Source organism: Oryzias latipes, chromosome 6 (genome assembly GCF_002234675.1).
Source record: "Oryzias latipes chromosome 6, ASM223467v1".
Lineage (NCBI taxonomy): Eukaryota > Metazoa > Chordata > Actinopteri > Beloniformes > Adrianichthyidae > Oryzias > Oryzias latipes.
In genome coordinates this window covers 7,070,759-7,088,252 of record NC_019864.2, presented here as the reverse complement: position 1 = coordinate 7,088,252, position 17,494 = coordinate 7,070,759, and the positions used below count along the sequence as shown (strand labels likewise).

General features: G+C 37.4%; 1 protein-coding gene across 2 annotated transcripts in view; it reads right to left on the bottom strand.

Annotated features, from left to right (window-relative positions):
• The window catches only part of LOC101173626 (copine-8), a 138,296-nt gene that overhangs the window by 60,960 nt on the left and 59,842 nt on the right, over positions 1-17,494 (bottom strand). For both annotated transcript variants that reach the window (XM_023955578.1, XM_023955579.1), the window contains exons 5-6: positions 17,243-17,282; positions 5,838-5,914 (exon numbers count right to left, since the gene is read on the bottom strand). In XM_023955578.1, the coding sequence (XP_023811346.1) occupies positions 5,838-5,914; positions 17,243-17,282 (117 nt within the window). The remainder of the gene's footprint in view (positions 1-5,837; positions 5,915-17,242; positions 17,283-17,494) is intronic.

The following is a 17,494-nucleotide window of genomic DNA, read 5'->3' as shown; positions in this document are numbered from 1 at the left end:
AGTGATGAGTTATTCCATCATTTGGTGGATTTAAAATAAATTGGTAATAACTCCTGGTTATGGCAACGAGTAGGAGTTTTCTTTTATAAGAGAAAATGTAATTTATCAAATAGTGGTGTGTCGTGGTAAAAACATTCAGACAGCAGAACATATCAGGATAACAATAAATAAATAAAATGCTTGAAGAGGAGATCTATCTGTCTCATAATGATGACAACAGTTGTTTAGTAAACAGAAAACACTTGGCTCAGATGTTTCCTTGTGACCTGTAAATGGGATTTGTTCCTAAATGTTAAGGAAAAATTGTTGTTTCTGGTGACGTTCATCAAAAAGACTATTATCTAATCCCTTATTACAACAATTTCAGAGGTTTGACATTTTTATGTATTCCCATTTCCCCATTAGAAAATTATTTTTCTAATTTCGCTGATTAAAAAGTGACAGTTTTATTCTTTATAATGCTCATTTTATGCAACATTTTACTATGATTACTTTCATTTGTTGTAATATTACAAACTGTAAAATTGATGCACTATCCAATGAGCAAATTAAATAGTTATCATGGTCCATAATTATGGCTCCTCTTGATTAGGTTTGAAGCCTGGTGAATATAAAAAGTATGAAACTTGAAGACAAACTGGGGTAATCACTGATTAATGTGAATTTGTGAATGCATTTTTGCTATAAAATGATATACATTGCATATGAGACTTTTACTTTTATGAAGGAATGAATTTTCCTGTTCTGTCTGGCCTGTGCTCTTCCTGCATTGGACATTTAGAAATAATCAATGCTGCACAAAGTATGAGACAGAAAGTTAAACTTGGTGTGCTTTCCTATGTATGAGTGTGTTCCAAAAAGAAAAAAAAAATAAACACACAAAACACAAAAAAAGTGAATAAATAAATAATTCTCTCGTGCACAATCTCAAGCACTATGTTACAGAAATAGACACAGATCTGTAATAACAGTGAATGGCTGCAGGCAGGGGTGATTACATAACTATGAGACGGAGACACATTCTTACATCATATTTCTTGTGCACGGTTCTTCAGCAGAACCAAAAAGGGGCATGCACTCATTGATATTGACTTTCATTTAAACACACACACCCTCACCCCCACCCCCACAAACACACATACACACAGCATAACAAAGCTAAACATTGGCATTTGTGCTCAGGTCCAGATCAGTAAAAGCAAGGTGAGTGCTGGGCAGGCAGCAGTTAGACAGGTCTGCTCAGTCAGTTGGAAGGGGTGTGGACTTCCAACAAGCTCACTCCTGATTGGTGAAAGTGGTTGCCATGGAATCGATTTTGACCGACTCGGACCAATCAATGCTTGCTGCCGTTGTCTAGCTCCAAGACTGTGGAATCCTTATCGCATAAAATGGCGACTGAATTGACTTCATTGGGTAAGTCCTGTTCTATGGCTGATGTCACACTCCCTCAGTCCAGTTCTCATTTACATATAGAGTTTTTAAAAAAGAGAAGGACGTTCAATTTGCTGCTGAAAGGAATGACAGTGTTAAGGTTTACACAATTGAAAAAAGATCAACTTAAAACAACAGATTGAGACCTACTTAAAAGTGTAACAGCAAAACAAATCAGGCTGTGACAAGATTTACAGTACAGACCAAAAGTTTGGACACACCTTCTCATTCAAATGAATGGGAAGGTGTGTCCAAACCTTTGGTCTGTACTGTACATATATTTATAAAAATCTATATGGTCAAACTGAAAAAGAAATTATTTAGATTGAGGTGCATGAAATATAATTTTTCACCATATTTTCTGCACTGTAAAGGTGCACTTAAAACCATATTTTTTTTTTCAAAAAAAACAACAATGTCCGTCATAATCCAGAGCGCCTTATATATGGATTCATTCTGGTTTTGTTTACTGATGTCAAAGATATTTGGATATTTTGACAGCGCTCGGTCAAAATGTCCAGTTGGCTGTTAGTTTGAATATGCAAACGTAGCTAACATGGCTAACGTGTAGCAGTGTTGGATGTTTTTTAGTAAAGAGTTGCAAGGTTGGGATTAACAGGTGTTGTAAATATGTTAACGCAGCTAATGTGGCTGACACTGCTAATGCATAGCGTGTTACAAACAAGTTCTAGGTTGTGTCCGAATTCCTTCACTACTTACTAAAAGTGCACTACATAGTGCATTCGTCATTTTGTAGTGCTGTCCGAATCTACAAATCCAAAATCAAGTGCCCTGGAAATTTCCCAGTAGTCTCTGCGACAAACCAGTGCACATCAATGCTAATTAGAGCGGCGGATATAGACCACAATGCATAGCGTCGGAACATTTTTTACCAAAAAAATGTATTTAAATGTTGTTGTTTTTTTAAACCAACGTTTTTATCTTCAGAAGCCAGTGGACTCATAAATAATCTTCTCAAAATGCTAATATCAATTTGATTTTAACCTAGTGAAATTGATGACATCATATTCGCCGTTTGAAAAAAAAAAAGTAGTGAGCATGGTGTCTGAATTGTTCTTACGATTCAGGGCACTACAAAGTGCTGCACTAAATAGTTTTTTAGTAGTTAGGAGTTAGTTACTGTGAATACAGTCATAGATTGACTGACACATGTGCTATAAGGCGAATTAAGCGAGACAAAAGAAATCTGTCAAACTCAAGGCCCGGAGGCCAAATGTGGCCCATCATGTCATTTTATGTGGCCCGCAAGAACATTAAAGTTTTTGGTAACACTTTATATTAAGATTCCTTAACAAGCTCTGTTAACACATTAACAAGCATTATAAATGAATTTATAGGGTGTTAGTAAGACATTTATTAGTACAATAAGTCTAATAAGGTTTATTAAATTACTTAGTTAACACATTTACAAGCATTATTATTAGGATGTTTTTAAGATGCTAATGATGTATTTACTGATATTATAGGTGCCTAACAAATGTGTCAGTGTTAATAAGCTTAATAAGATTTATGAACAACCTTTGTTAACAAATTAAGAAGTATTATTATTGTTTGGGGTTCTAGTAAGATATTTATTAGTATTATAGACGCCTGACACGAGCCTAAGTGTTCATAAGCTTAATAAGTTTTATTAACTAACTTAACAAATGAATAGGTTTTATTAATGTGTCAGATGCTAGTAAGATATTTATTAGCATTATAGATGTCTTGCAAATACCTGAAAGTGTTAATAAGATTTATTAACATCTAAAGTCAGACCATTGTCTTCTAAATCCATATTACTAAACTGCTTATAAGCTTTACAAATGTATTAATTAACTTTGTTAATAGTTTATTAATTGTTTTGCAGCACCTCATCTAAAGTGTGGACGTTTTTTAGCACAAACCACCACAAAGCATAAAGATAGTAAAAAGCATGGCTCCTGTAGGTTTATTGTCTTCGGTCTTCAAAAATGACTGGCTTGTGCAACTTTCTTGTGGACTTTGAAGCAAGGCAACAGTGGTTGAATGCAGTTGACATAGAATGCAGAGAACTGTCTCCTGGTGATGGGATTTGCAATGAATGTTTCACTCAGGATAGATCATGCTAATACTTTATCCTTATTAGCTATGATGCTAGTCATCCAAAACCAGTATATATGGTTTTTTTTTTACATTATTTGTTTGAATTAAATTATTATATATCTTTTACAGAACGATTTGTGTATGTTTAGTCTGTTTTAATGTCATAAAGTTCTTTTTACAATCTTTATGCTTTGTGGTGGTTTGTGCTAAAAAACGTCCACACTTTAGATGAGGTGCTGCAAAACAATTAATAAACTATTAACAAAGTTAATTAATACATTTGTAAAGCTTATAAGCAGTTTAGTAATATGGATTTAGAAGACAATGGTCTGACTTTAGATGTTAATAAATCTTATTAACACTTTCAGGTATTTGCAAGACATCTATAATGCTAATAAATATCGTACTAGCATCTGACACATTAATAAAGCCTATTAATTTGTTAAGTTAATAAAACTTATTAAGCTTATGAACACTTAGGCTCGTGTCAGGCGTCTATAATGCTAATAAATATCTTACTAGAACCCCAAACAATAATAATACTTCTTAATTTGTTAACAAAGGTTGTTAATAAATCTTATTAAGCTTATTAACACTGACACATTTGTTAAGCACCTATAATATCAGTAAATACATCATTAGCATCTTAAAAACATCCTAATAATAATGCTTGTAAATGTGTTAACTAAGTAATTTAATAAACCTTATTAGACTTATTGTACTAATAAATGTCTTACTAACACCCTATAAATTCATTTATAATGCTTGTTAATGTGTTAACAGAGCTTGTTAAGGAATCTTAATATAAAGTGTTACCAAGTTTTTAATTTCTTAAAATATTTTTTTTTTAGTCTATTACATATTATTTATGTGTAGCTGTTGTAATTATTCAATGTTTGCAGGTCTTATGTGTGTTTGTGCAGACAAATTGTTTTCATCAATTAAACCATCAGTTGGATGCACGGCTGTGCGCAGCCTTTTTTGTAAAATGTTACACTATAATACATGTTCTTTCTAGCTCAGTTTGATGTTATTTTTCTTTATTCACTTGTACAGTTTGATCCGTCATTACTGGAGTTATGTGGGTTTTAATAAGCTGACACAATTTAACAGGATTTATGCTAGAGTAACAAGCAAACATATAAATAAAGTAAAAAATAAGTTATTTAATATTAAGGAGTAGTCACATTTATTACATTTAGTTCCATGTATAAGTTATATCTGGCGCTTTGAGGACAACCACTATGCTGATGTGGCCCTCGGTGATAATGAGTTTGACACCCCTGCCTTATAGTTTAGTGCGCCTTAAATATAACATAAGATTGAAAATGGACCAGTTATTTCTATATGTTCCAGTGCGCCCTATAGTCTTGAAAATACAATATAAATTTTGCTTCAGCCCTTTAGTTGTTGCAAACTAGTATATATAGGCTGTGAAAAAATAGTAATGCTTGCTAATACATATATTTACAAAGAATAAAGATCAAAGTTAAATCGAATGCAATTTCCCACCGCCACAAAAAACGTTCAGAAGCATTTCCTGCTTGAGGATTGCAAAAAAGTAAACTGCAAACCAGTTTCATGTTTACAGAAAAGACTTTGTAATATCTTTTAGTCAATTTCATCCAAAAGAGGGTTCTGGATGTTTTCTCAGATGGACTTTATATGACAAGTCAGTGCACCGCAGGATTTTCCAGAGCTAAATCAAACGTCTCGCTGAGCTCCCAGTGGGACATTTGCCATGAACCATCTACAGTTTTAATCACGATTTTGTAGCACTAATCAGCAACCGAGACAAAAATCAGACATTTAATTATTTCAAAATGTCTCTGATTATTTCTTTAGGCACCGGCTCAGTTTATGCTTCTCCAGGAAACACGCTGGGAGCTCACCACCGACCTCGCCCTGGGAACTGTCCCTCATGACTACACGCTGTTTACCATCACACCATGTTTACAGCGTTTCATTAGGCCCGTCGCTGTTTATCTATTCATCTCATTTTGCTGATGGAGACTGGGAACGCTTTCATCAAGATCTTGGCCCATTTTTTACGCCCCTGTTTTGCTTGACATCAAAGACAAACAGTTGCAAGTGATGTAAAAAAAAAAATGACGTTGATTTTCATTTCACAATGTCTGTAAAACAGGATGTAAGCGCTCGAGATGAGTCCAAAGAGCTTTTTGAGCCCCTAATGAAAACAGCTCTTTGAGTATTGCAATACAAGCCTTTTCAATTAGGAGATTGTGCTTGAAATAGCAGAGGACATTTTTTTGGGAGTGTATTTGCTTGTTGGTTGGTACATGCTGTGTTGTGCTACTTACATCAAAGGTTTTTCCAAGCGACTTCCCAGGGACCCAACTATTTCACCCAATGTACAGAAAGCCTGGCCCAAGAAATCCTACATGGGGGAAACATGAAAAGCATGGCCATGAGTTGCAGAGAAAAACATTAATTATAATGCTCTACATATTTATTCACTTGTCACATGAGGTTAACCGTCCCATCTTCACCAATGTGAAGCAGAAACAGCCTACAGCAACATTCCCAGAGATGTCCTTCTTTCATTTTTGTCCTGTTGCCAAAAGTTACTCAGAGACTGAAACAAGCAGTTGAAAGCTGCCGTTTGACTTAAGGCTTCAATTATTGTTTAGACAATATTAAAAGGAACATTTTTTCTTTATTCAAACTGTCAGTTTTGGTGATTTGATACTGTCTGTCACATAATGATAACCTGAGCAGTCACTGTGGACTAAAGGAAATTGAAGAGGGGCCTTTTTCTTATTTTTCTTCGTCTTTCCAAGATGTCTTATCCCCCCTTTCTTTTTTTCACTACAATTTTGGTTGTCATTCAGGCCAAACAAGGCGGTGGTTGGTTTAGTGTGTCAGACAGCCAGGATACAGATTAACCCTTGTGCTATCCTAGGCACTTTAATATTGGGAGTTGGGTCATCTAGACCCACTAGACAGTCCTCTAAACCTTTTTTCTTCAATGATTTGTGATCTTCACTGGTGTCCATGGATTACATGAAATCTTTCCACCTTTATCCACCTTTGTCATGGTAGGGAGAACGCGTCAAAGTAAAGGCCCGTACACACCGGGACTAATATTCGCCAGGCGTTATTCGCCAGCGTTTTTCGCCACGTTTTTTGTGTTCACACCCAGGCGATTTTCGCTGATGATGAGCCGAGTGAACATGCAATTTCATTCCCTGACATTAGATGGCGCTTAATGTAAAACAGAAATACTCCTGTACACAAGGTGGCGCTGCGCAACTTTACGCTTCTTAAAGTCGCTTTTCACTCAGAGGAAGAGAGCAAGTATTTACGCGCTTGTCAGAATCATACAAAGAAAACATGAATATTTCAAGCACCAGTAGCTCCAACTGGTGCTTGGTTCGGGGATATTTTAGAATGTCCGTCATTATTTCTTCACGGCAGTGTAGATGCTAGATGGCGTCTATCTTCTTCGCTGGTATGTGTGCTCAGCAAGGCAGTTTTGTGTTTGAGCGCCCCCAAGTTGTGTTTTACTGTAACTTCAGAAGCTCCAGACACGTGTGCAAAAGCGCCATTCTCATTGGTCGTATAGTTTTCGACGCGGCGCGTCAAACCAAAAAAACGAACCCGAGGCGTTTTTTAAAAAGTGACGCTTTGACGCGTGGCGTTTTTTCGCGTCGGTGTGCACACTCACATTGGTGCCCTTTGTTTAGTCACGAGGCGTTAAACATCGGCGAATATCGCGGGCGAAATTCGTCCCGGTGTGTACGGGCCTTAAGGGTGGGGTCATCTAAGATAGCACAAGGGTCAACAAAGCAGCAGGGGCAGAAAGTGTACATACATTACAGATAAACAGAAACATATAAATGCACTTGGAGTTCATTTTAAGCTAAACTGGAAAAAGAAGTAAAATCATATGCCACATCATAAATGACTTTAGGTTGTTCCGTTCCCTGTGAGCTAACAACAACAGAGGTGTCAGTTTCAAAAGGGAAGAGGGCTAATGCCACTTTCACATGGTACACAATTCATGCATCAAATTTGGGTTCTCTGTCTCTGTTTAGAATTTGCTGCTGGACACTTTTCAAAAAATGTGGTCATAACCTGTCTCTCCTGCTGCATGTGGAAGTAGTCAAAAGTTTTGGGGGTCATCGTAACATGGAAGAACTGATCTCATTGAAAATGCATGGAATAATATTAAGATATCAAGTTTATTTATTTTGAAGAACTTTACAAAAGCATCTGTGATCATGTCTCCATGTTTGGGTTCATGAGATCATTCCGAGACTCTACCGGTACGGTAAGATTAACCATTAACTGTTGGAGCCACATCTGAATGACGGGCGCTTTCAGCGGTACTTCTGTCTCTCTGTGACCCAGTTTGACAACATGCTGCCCCGCTTTAGTCCAAGGAGGTAAAAAATTACAATAATAAAAAGAATACTAATGTCTCAATGAAAAAAAAATATATACATATAGAAATGTATAAAGCTCTGGCTGAAAACAATCACGATCTCCTCAACATTGATTTTGGCTCCACAAGCTAATTACATCAACAGAATGTCACGGGCCAAAGCTGAGTTACTGATTGGTTGACACGATCCCAAATTTTCTGCAAAGTACAGATATTGAACTAGTGTGATTTGGTACACATCAGAATTTTCACTAAGACCGTGTTGCCTTGTCGCCTGGAAAAACCCTGCACCACACACTCAATTTGCACTGCAGAAAATCTGTACATTGACTGAAAGATCCACTCTGAGCGGGACATTAACATTTAAACGCGATGCGCCTGCCACGCGAATCACATTTGGTTGAGGAAGTATACTGTACTTTGTGCGCTCATTCCTAAGCTCCCCTGACCAGATTGTGTATTCAATATTGTGCATCGAAGTCTGAACCTTCATACACGTCTGTGAATAGGTTTAAAAATCGAGATGAACTCTACACAGACAGCTGTCCCAAACAGCTTTTGTGTGTGCAGACAGAATTCTCTCACAGTTAAGGTCCCATGGCAAAAAGAAACGACAAAAACTCTTCGTCTTGCCTTTGGCTGTCAACATATTCGTAATGCTTTCACACCTTCAGAAAGCCAAAGCAGATGGTCGACATGACTTGGCTCAGAAGATCAGAATGATTTTGCGAATGAGGCAATGACAAATCAGCGCCTGAAAACCTCCAACTTTCATCTTTGTGGCTGTTGCATCCAGGCCTTCAAAGCAGCTTTACAAAAATCAGGGAGGTGACTATTTAAATGAACCTCCATAAGCTATTCACTTGAGATCAGTCCAGTGCTCCGCTTCTTGTGTCATTTATAACCAAAATTTGACTTGAGAGATGTTCACTTTAGGGTTTGGAGCTTAGCTATTACGTCTCCTTGAATCCCTTTTGGACTCAGCTACTGTTGCGCAATGGCAGGGTTCAAAGTCTCCCAGTTCTGCTCTATTCTGATACATCCACTTGTTGACAAGTAGATCAATGTACGTCTTTATTTTCCTCGTCTGAGCTGGAATCTGGATCAAAACCGTACCACTAGATAGCTCCATAACTGATCCCATTTTTGTTGCACCGCTAATGTTGGGTTGGGGATGTGAGGGGCTCTGAGCTAGTGGGAGAGTTTGTAACCAAGGGATGATGGGATATCAGCGGGGGCTTAATTCTGCAGCAACAGTCCCCCACTCCCCCCCCCACACACACACACACAACTCGGTGTCGAGTTTCTGATGAACCCCTGCCGCTCTGCAGAAACTATGTCCTAGAAAACAACACAAGTTGTTTTATTTTTGCTAAAAACTGTCAAATTAAATTAAAAGATCACTGGGAACACTTATACAATAGATCATGGTGGGACTTTAACACTAAACGTATATTGTTGGTTTAAAAATCTGACTTTTTACTATGGGAGTCAATTACATATTCTGGCGTATAGCAACCTGCCTCCAGTGGTCTTTGGTGGAACTGCAACATTTGGTACCCCCAGATTACATCAAGTACAGAAATGGAGAACAGAAGTTTGATTTGTACAAATATCAAATTCAAGCAGTTCCAAAAAAAACTTTAAACAGTGGTCAGATGATCAGTTATAAAAAATAAAACAGAATTGCAAACACATATTTTAAGATAAATGGTAAAACAACGAATGTATTACATTATTACATTAATACATTATTAATAATGTATTCCATACATTATTTTTATTGATTTTTTGATTTTTCAGGTCCTTCTAGAATTTCTGAGTTAGCCTGAAACTGTTTTTTTAGTTAATAAATTCCAATAACTTTATCGAAGATACTACAAGTATCTGCCATCTAAATTGATTGCTAGAAGTCAATCAGCTATTAATGAAGCCATCAAAAGGTTTAAAACAAAAGTGACAATTTCAGCATTAAACATTTTACATATCACTTTTCTGAAGATTGGATTAAATTAGTTAATTTTTTTTAAATATGTCGTTGAATTAACGATAGAACAGCTCTGAAAACTGCAAAAAAGAAAATCAACATTAAATGAATCTTTGATATTTTTCTGCCATATGCCTCATCTTTCTTGTTCACTTCCAGCTATATAGCAGAACAAAGGTATGTGAACCATATGCTGCAGGGAAAACATCTGTTGCGATGGAAAAAGGCAGGGATCCTCAAAGGTTGCCTCTGGGGTTGCAAACAATAACAGAGTTCTGACATGCTTCTCCAACCCTTTGCTCTTTTCCTGTTATTTATAATCACGCAACTGAGGTAGACGCAGCCTGGACAATGGAGCTGTCAGCGTATGCCTCATCTTCAGCACAACACATTCACAGAGATGACAGCGTGCATCCAAGTGCCATCAGCCCTCGTGCTTACAGTGCGTTTCTGCGCTCACACTGCCCAGCACTCACAGTGGAAGGCTGCAGGCATGCTGGGAATTGAGGCTGAGAAAAAGAAATCCGCCAGCAGTTGGCAGGGAGAATGAGCATGGGTGTTGAGGTGGAACTGGGAGGAGACAGAACTGGAGCAGAGGGCTACTGAGCCTTCTGTTACAAGTGAATGTTAAGGATGGCACCAAAACACAGTAAAATGCAGGCTGGTATGTTAGCATTGAGTAACTTCAGCAAGTACGATAAGTGTAATTACACAATTTGAATAGTCTAAAAAATGCTATTGAGAATATACAACTGAAACCATTTTATTTTTAAAGTCATAACCTAATGTGATGATTTTCAAACATTTAAAATTCAGCAAACATTATTGTGCAGTTGGCTAAACCAAAAAGGATTTGCTTGCGGGTAAATGTCAAAAATGAAAAAGAACATATGACATATAATATTTCAACTCTGACAAACATCTAACCCTCTGCTCCCACCAGAAGGAAGAAGAAGAAGAAGAGGGGAAACGTTCGGTCTAAAAATGAAAGTGGAGAAGAACTGATGTGAACTGTGATATTTCCTGTCATAGTTCTTCCACACCCGTGGTGAAGAGGTGGCAGTCAGCCTCTCATCAGAAAAACGCAGGTTTGGTTCCAGCCTTGCCTTCCCTTCCCGTGTGTTGAAGCTCTGCAGTATGGAAGCATTTGCGTAGCATAATTAAAAATAAAAGTCAATACCAGAAAAACTTTTTCCTTTTCAAAATCAAGCTGTTAATCCATTTTAATTTTCAAATTAGATATTTGTAATTGAATTTTGCTGCACATTTACCAGAGAACTTTTTGAAAATGAAATGTCAAATACCATTTTCTTTATCATTTTAATTAAGTGACAAAAGAATAAAAAGAAAAAGCGGTTTGGCGGATTGCTTTTTCTTTTTAATTTTAAATCAACAAATGCTGCATCCTTTTGAAAATGAAAAAGCATTTCTAGTATTGACTTTTATTTTTACTAATGCTACTCAAATGCTTCCATACTGCAGACACCTAGCAGGATAAAATGTAAACAGTTAAACGCCCTTTGCTTTGAAAAACATCAGGTCTTTCTAGCCTCAGCTTAGCTGTCACAACATGCCAACACAACCTTCTTCTTCCTCTTTTCCCATCAGGGGTCGCCACAGCGAACAAGTCACATGGTAAACTTGGCAATGTTTTACGCCGGATGCCCTTCCTGACGCAACCTTCTCAAAGCAACCAGGCTTGGGACCGGCACAGAAGTAGAGAAGGGAACAGGGAGCAGCCCAGATTCGAACCCTGGTTTCAAGGATGGAAGGTGCTGCAAACCAGCACGAGCTAAACCGGCTCCAACATGCCAACACAACCTGACAGAGGTAAAAGATTTAGGACATAAAAAAGATGTTTTCAATAAAACAACCCTCCAAAACTAATTTTTTTTCATGCTGCTATACAGTTTGTCCCGGTCACCTTAAAGTTGGGGTATAAATCAGTGGCCTTTGGCTCCATTTATCCTGTCTAAGGAGTGAGGATGCTTTCACACTGGGTTGCTTCATCCTTTAGACTTTTTTTTTTTTAAGGAAATAGGAATCTCTGATCTCAGGAATGAACCAAAAGAGCAATATTCCCTCTGTGTTTAATGCCTGACACGAGCCTTCAAACTTGGTCAGAGAGAGCAATTTAGTCAGCCAGAAAGTGGGTTTTTGATTTGATTCATTTGCAGACGAGCCTTGGTGCTGGTTAACTTCTTGAGACCCGAGCTCTTGTTTGATATGCTTTTTTTATTTCATAGTCACAGGGCCCCATGTAACCAGAGTTAACTACAGTGGTAATAGAACCCACAATGTGATGTCCTGTGATGTGGACGCCACATGTCAAGGGGGCAATACAGTTGTCAGAAGACTTTGACAGTTTTCTTTTTTTTTAATCATTTTTTGTCCGTGCTCATTTTGTGAAATAAGGATATCCTTCCAGGTCTGCATCAGACGTTCTCTCGATGCCAAGTTTCTGAAACAGGATTTGCATTTAAAAGAGAATCGTCTTCCATTCCAGTGCAGCTGTGGAAGTTTTCATAATAATTATGTTTATACCATGGTCCAGGAAAATACTCAATTCTGAGTATGACAATTTTGCTTTTTTAAATAAAAATGTTCCCAGTGGAGTTTTAATTGTGCCGTTTTTAACCAAAATCCCATAAACTAAATGTTTTAAAAAGCCATATTACATGTTTATCTGAAGCCTCTGTTGCCTAAATCTCCTCTACATGGGCGTACCCCCGCCATCGATCTCCCCTTTTTGCAAGATGCATCTTGTATGAGTTCATCTGGATCATGGGGGGCACAAACGACACCGACTGACAGTCTCAAAAACGGTGACAATTGTTGAATTCGCTTGCAAAGCAAATAAAATGAAATGTCAGAAAGAAAGTGACTATTTGTACATCATTTTCTGAACACGTGGTCCAGGTGTTGAACTTTTATTGGCTTCACGGACAGAGGAAGTGTTAAGTTTAGGATTGGGGTTACAGTTAAGCTGCATTCACACTGAACGCCATTCACGCGGCAGAGGCGGCCACTTCAATGTTAAGTCAATGGTACAGATGCCATCTGAGGTACTGCGGCACGATTTGAGCAACTGGTGTGATTTGTTACCTTTCTGAACTAAATCGGCGGGACAGTCTGTCTCAGGGCAGATGAAGCTGGATCGATCCCGATCCCTGTGCTGACAGACAGAGACCTGCTGCGGAATGGGGGACCAGCCTGCTCGACCTCCAGAACTTACTATTTTTCTTATTTTCATTGAGGCAATACTAAGAAAGGTCCCTCTAGTTTATTCATGTTTATTTTTTTTACCCTCTAATGCAGGACACGAGCCTTCAAACTTGGTCAGCAGGAACACAAATCTGTTGAACACATTTGAGGCTTTGAGGTCCAATCACCATCCCATGACAACTTATCAAATAGTCCAGTTTTTGTGAAAAAGCGATAAAAATAACAAGGATGAAGTGCTAAAAATTGATGGAAAAATGTATTTCTTTTGTAAGTGAGCCTGGTATAATGGGCATAATGGCCTTTGAAGTGGACATTATCAGAAATTGATGCAAAGCAACCGTCCTCTGCATTGTGTCAGACAAATAATCAATATCTGATCCCGGTATGTTATAGTTTACTCCTTTATACTTGTCAAAGTTTTTAGGCTCTTTGATCATAAAATCTTGTTCATCTTCAGATAATCTGTTCATGACATTACAGTTTGTGGTTGTTTAATGTTCTTTTTTTTCAGAATCTGCGCGTGTCAGTGCTCTTCTCTTCAGGTAACTCTTCTCCCTTTAAGTTTCTTTGCTTGCTTAGCTATGTCATTTTGGTTTTTGAGGTTAACAGCATTCACAGTTCCAGCCGGCTTTTGCTCTGTCATCTTTACAAAGAAAAAAGAGTGGGATGAGCCGCAACATCATAACTCTCAACTCTGATGTAGGATTTTCAAGGAAAGTTACCTTTCTGTCCAGAGTTCCAAGAGTTCCCATCAAATCCTCCTCATCTGTCAGCATTATTTCTACCTTGCAAATCGTTTGATTTTTATCCATTCGGCTTTTATTTACAGTGTTCTACAAAGTATGACTACAGATGTTGGAAGGCAGTAAAACTCCTCACTACACACTCTCTACACTTTCCTCGGACAGAACATTTTCACGGTTTTCTCTCTTGTTTAAACTCTCAAAGTTCAAACCTTCATAGAAAAATATGTACAGGATTATAAAACGAAAGCAAAGATCTGATCACGATTGCAGGGTAATGGAAATATGGAAAACTGATGAATGATTAAAAAAAAGCAAAACAAATTGCACAAAATAAAATCTGTGGAACAGCAAGACTGCAAAAGACGAATGGCGATATAGCAGGAGAATACTGTACACCTTTTCTGTCTGCATGTTGTTCCAAAATATCCAGTTTGTTCCATCTCATCAACTTGTTTATCTTTTTTTTTGACAGCATAAGAATTTCTCCTTTGAGTTGTGGGCGGGACTTCATCGATTTATCCTACCAGGTCGATTTGTCTAAGGCAGGGGTTCTCAAAGTGCGGCCCGCAGAATTTTTTTTTGTGGACCTCAATAAAAGAGAGCCAGAGCAGATTCCTTAGAGGAAAAATGTTGTGTTGGTGAGGAGAAAAGGCGTTTTCAAGCTAAGTGGACAAATGCTTACTTTGTCGTACCTCATGGGCTGCATAAAGTCATGTGCCTTGTTTGCAAGCAGGTAAATACAGTGCTCAATATGAATCGTCACTGTGTTACAAATCATAAAAACTATGACAAATTTACCGGCAAGGAGCGCAACAATAAACTCCAACAATGAAGCTATGCTGCACAGCAGATGTTAACAGAAATAGGTAGATCCAGTGAAGCTGTGGCAGAAGCTAGCTACGTTGTGGCTTTGGAAATGGCCCGGCAAAGCAAGTCCTTAAGTGACGGGGAAAAGCCAATGTATGCTGAAAGTAGCTGACATTGTTTAGAGCAAAAGAAAAAGTTTGAAGAAATACGTCTGTCAAATGATACAATTACTAGACGAGTAGAGGATCTGGACAGCAACCTCCAACAGCAACTGGGAAAACATCTGGAGGGCCAGGTTAACTGTACAAATGACACTTGGTCATTAAAGTTATTAAAAACAACTTTTTCTGTTTTCTGTTTTTTTTCCACCAAAATTGGCCCCCAGTCTAATGTTGAGGTCTTAATTTGGCCCTACAAAAGCATTGAGGACTCCTGGCCTAAGGCAAGATGTTAATGGAAGCGAACAATACCATTATAAAATCGTTTCAAAAAGAAATAAATTGAATTGAATCGATCTTGGAAAAATTATATATATATATATATATATATATATATATATATATATATATATATATATATATATATATATATATATATATATATATATATATAAATAAAACTTTTTTTTTTTTCTTTTTTTTTTTTAACTTGTCCTGTCCAACAGCTGGGCAAACAGATGAGAACTGAAGGCCTCTTTTGTTGGACATATTTTACTTTAACAACAGGGGTTATGAATCCTCTGACAAACCAGAGGTATGTCTGAATAAACCCCTTTTGTAATCCAGGCCTAACTTTATTCATTTTAATCATATTTGAAACTCTTTTGTGTCGGACCGGACGGAAATGGAAAGGGGGGAAGAAGAGAGAGGGATGTTAGAGAGTGGGGGATAGGAGCGTGATTGGGGGGGTAAAACCATGAAGTCGCGTAAAGCAGCAAGTTTTTGGATCGTTATACTGATTACAGGGAGGTTCAGATGTAATACAAGTTTTAAGGGCGGGGCCTGTCCACACACACACTCAAATGTTATAAACACACCTGTTGGCTCCAAAAATGTCAACATGTACTCAATGCAAATAGTGTTCACACATGCACACTTATGCCTTCAAACCAACTAGTGTGAAATATTTCATTCAATCACGCAAACTATTTATGTAGAGGCGAGCTAACAAAAATACTTTTAATTGAGGTACAGAAGGTTTATTTTACTAAAACGTAAAAATGAACTAGTTCCATAACAGCTGACAACACACGTGAAAACAACAAAATCTAATCAGTCCATCATTCCAGTCCAATGTGTGGGGGAAAAAAATTGAATTTTCCGACCATCCAGTGTGCTAGAATGTTCTAAGAATGTTCCCTTTGGATTATTTGGATGTGGAAAAACAACAGTGGACTGAACTTTAGGAAACTAACATGTGAATGGATGTTTGATATTCATTCTTGTTCACGTGTTTGTTGGTACACATATTTCATTTACAATTGATTATCTTGAAGGAATACAAGGAATCTGGAAAAGGTCTGCAGCACTTTTCAGTACCAGATATTTCTCTCAGAGTCACACTGGTTGAAGTATTCGCTAAATATATCCTGGATCCATTTTAGATCAGTGAATCGGATCATTCAAAATGAACCAACACTGACTAGGAATCGAATCGTTAACCACAAATTATTTAAATCAAATTGTTAAAATTACTTGTTACTCCCACATTAAATGACATCCGTCTGCTCCTGATTCATCACAGTTTTACTAGAGAAATACTCAGCAATGCAAATTTAAGCTTTTTTTTTGTAAATACAGTACTCAATCATCGTAAAGGGGTTCAAGAAAATGTTAAAAACGAACAAAAACCTTGTGGGTCTTTAAGAGATTTTCTGACCTAATCTTTGAAAGCATTTATAGCCCTCTTAGGTGCCAGGTTTTTGCCCCAACTACCTATTAACAACAATAGAAAAGAAACAAATTTATTTTACGATACACCCACAGCTATTCTTTTATTCTACACGCCAGGGGAAACCAAATCTCTCCCTCCTCCATGCAAAAACACACCTGGTAAACAATGAAATCCCAATAGTTTTAAGCCTTCAACACAGGAGACTACCTTAACTGTTAATGCAATTAATATAATTCCAACATGTTTTTCAGGGCAAAGCTGCATCCGAATCAGCTGATTCAGGTTGATCACCGGTCAAAGAGTTCCTGTATGCTAAAAATTATTTATGTGTTCATGGATTTAAAACATTTGAAAAATATTTAAAATATATAAAAAGTAACAGTCAATGTTAATGTTAGTTTTTACTGTTTGTATTGTAAATTCTTATAAGTTACTTCTTTTGTTAAGTTTGGCCTAAATGCACATAACATATATCTTACATCTACTGTCACAATCTAACTAAAACTGTCAAACAGGTAAGGGTCTTTTGAAACAGTCCAGGCAGGTTTATATGACAACCAGTTCCCTTTCATCATTGAACAGCAAGTTTCAACCTTAATCAAGCCATCATTGTACAGACGTAACAATATGGATCAGCCAAAGGTGCAGGAAAAAACTCACATGTTTGGAGAGATTGTCACTCTTGCAATCCAAATCATACCTGCAAAGACGAAAGGAGAACATGACGTGAGAACAGTGGCCACCAGGAAAAGAACTAAGCATTAGGTCTGGACTAAAAGGCTAACAAAACAAAAATAACGAAGGCATTACACAAGGTTTTCTCCCTCATCGTCTGGCATTTAAGCATGCCTCATCTCCTATCATCACTGTGGAGAATTTGTCAGGGCTAAAAAAAGGTATAATTGCAGCAGC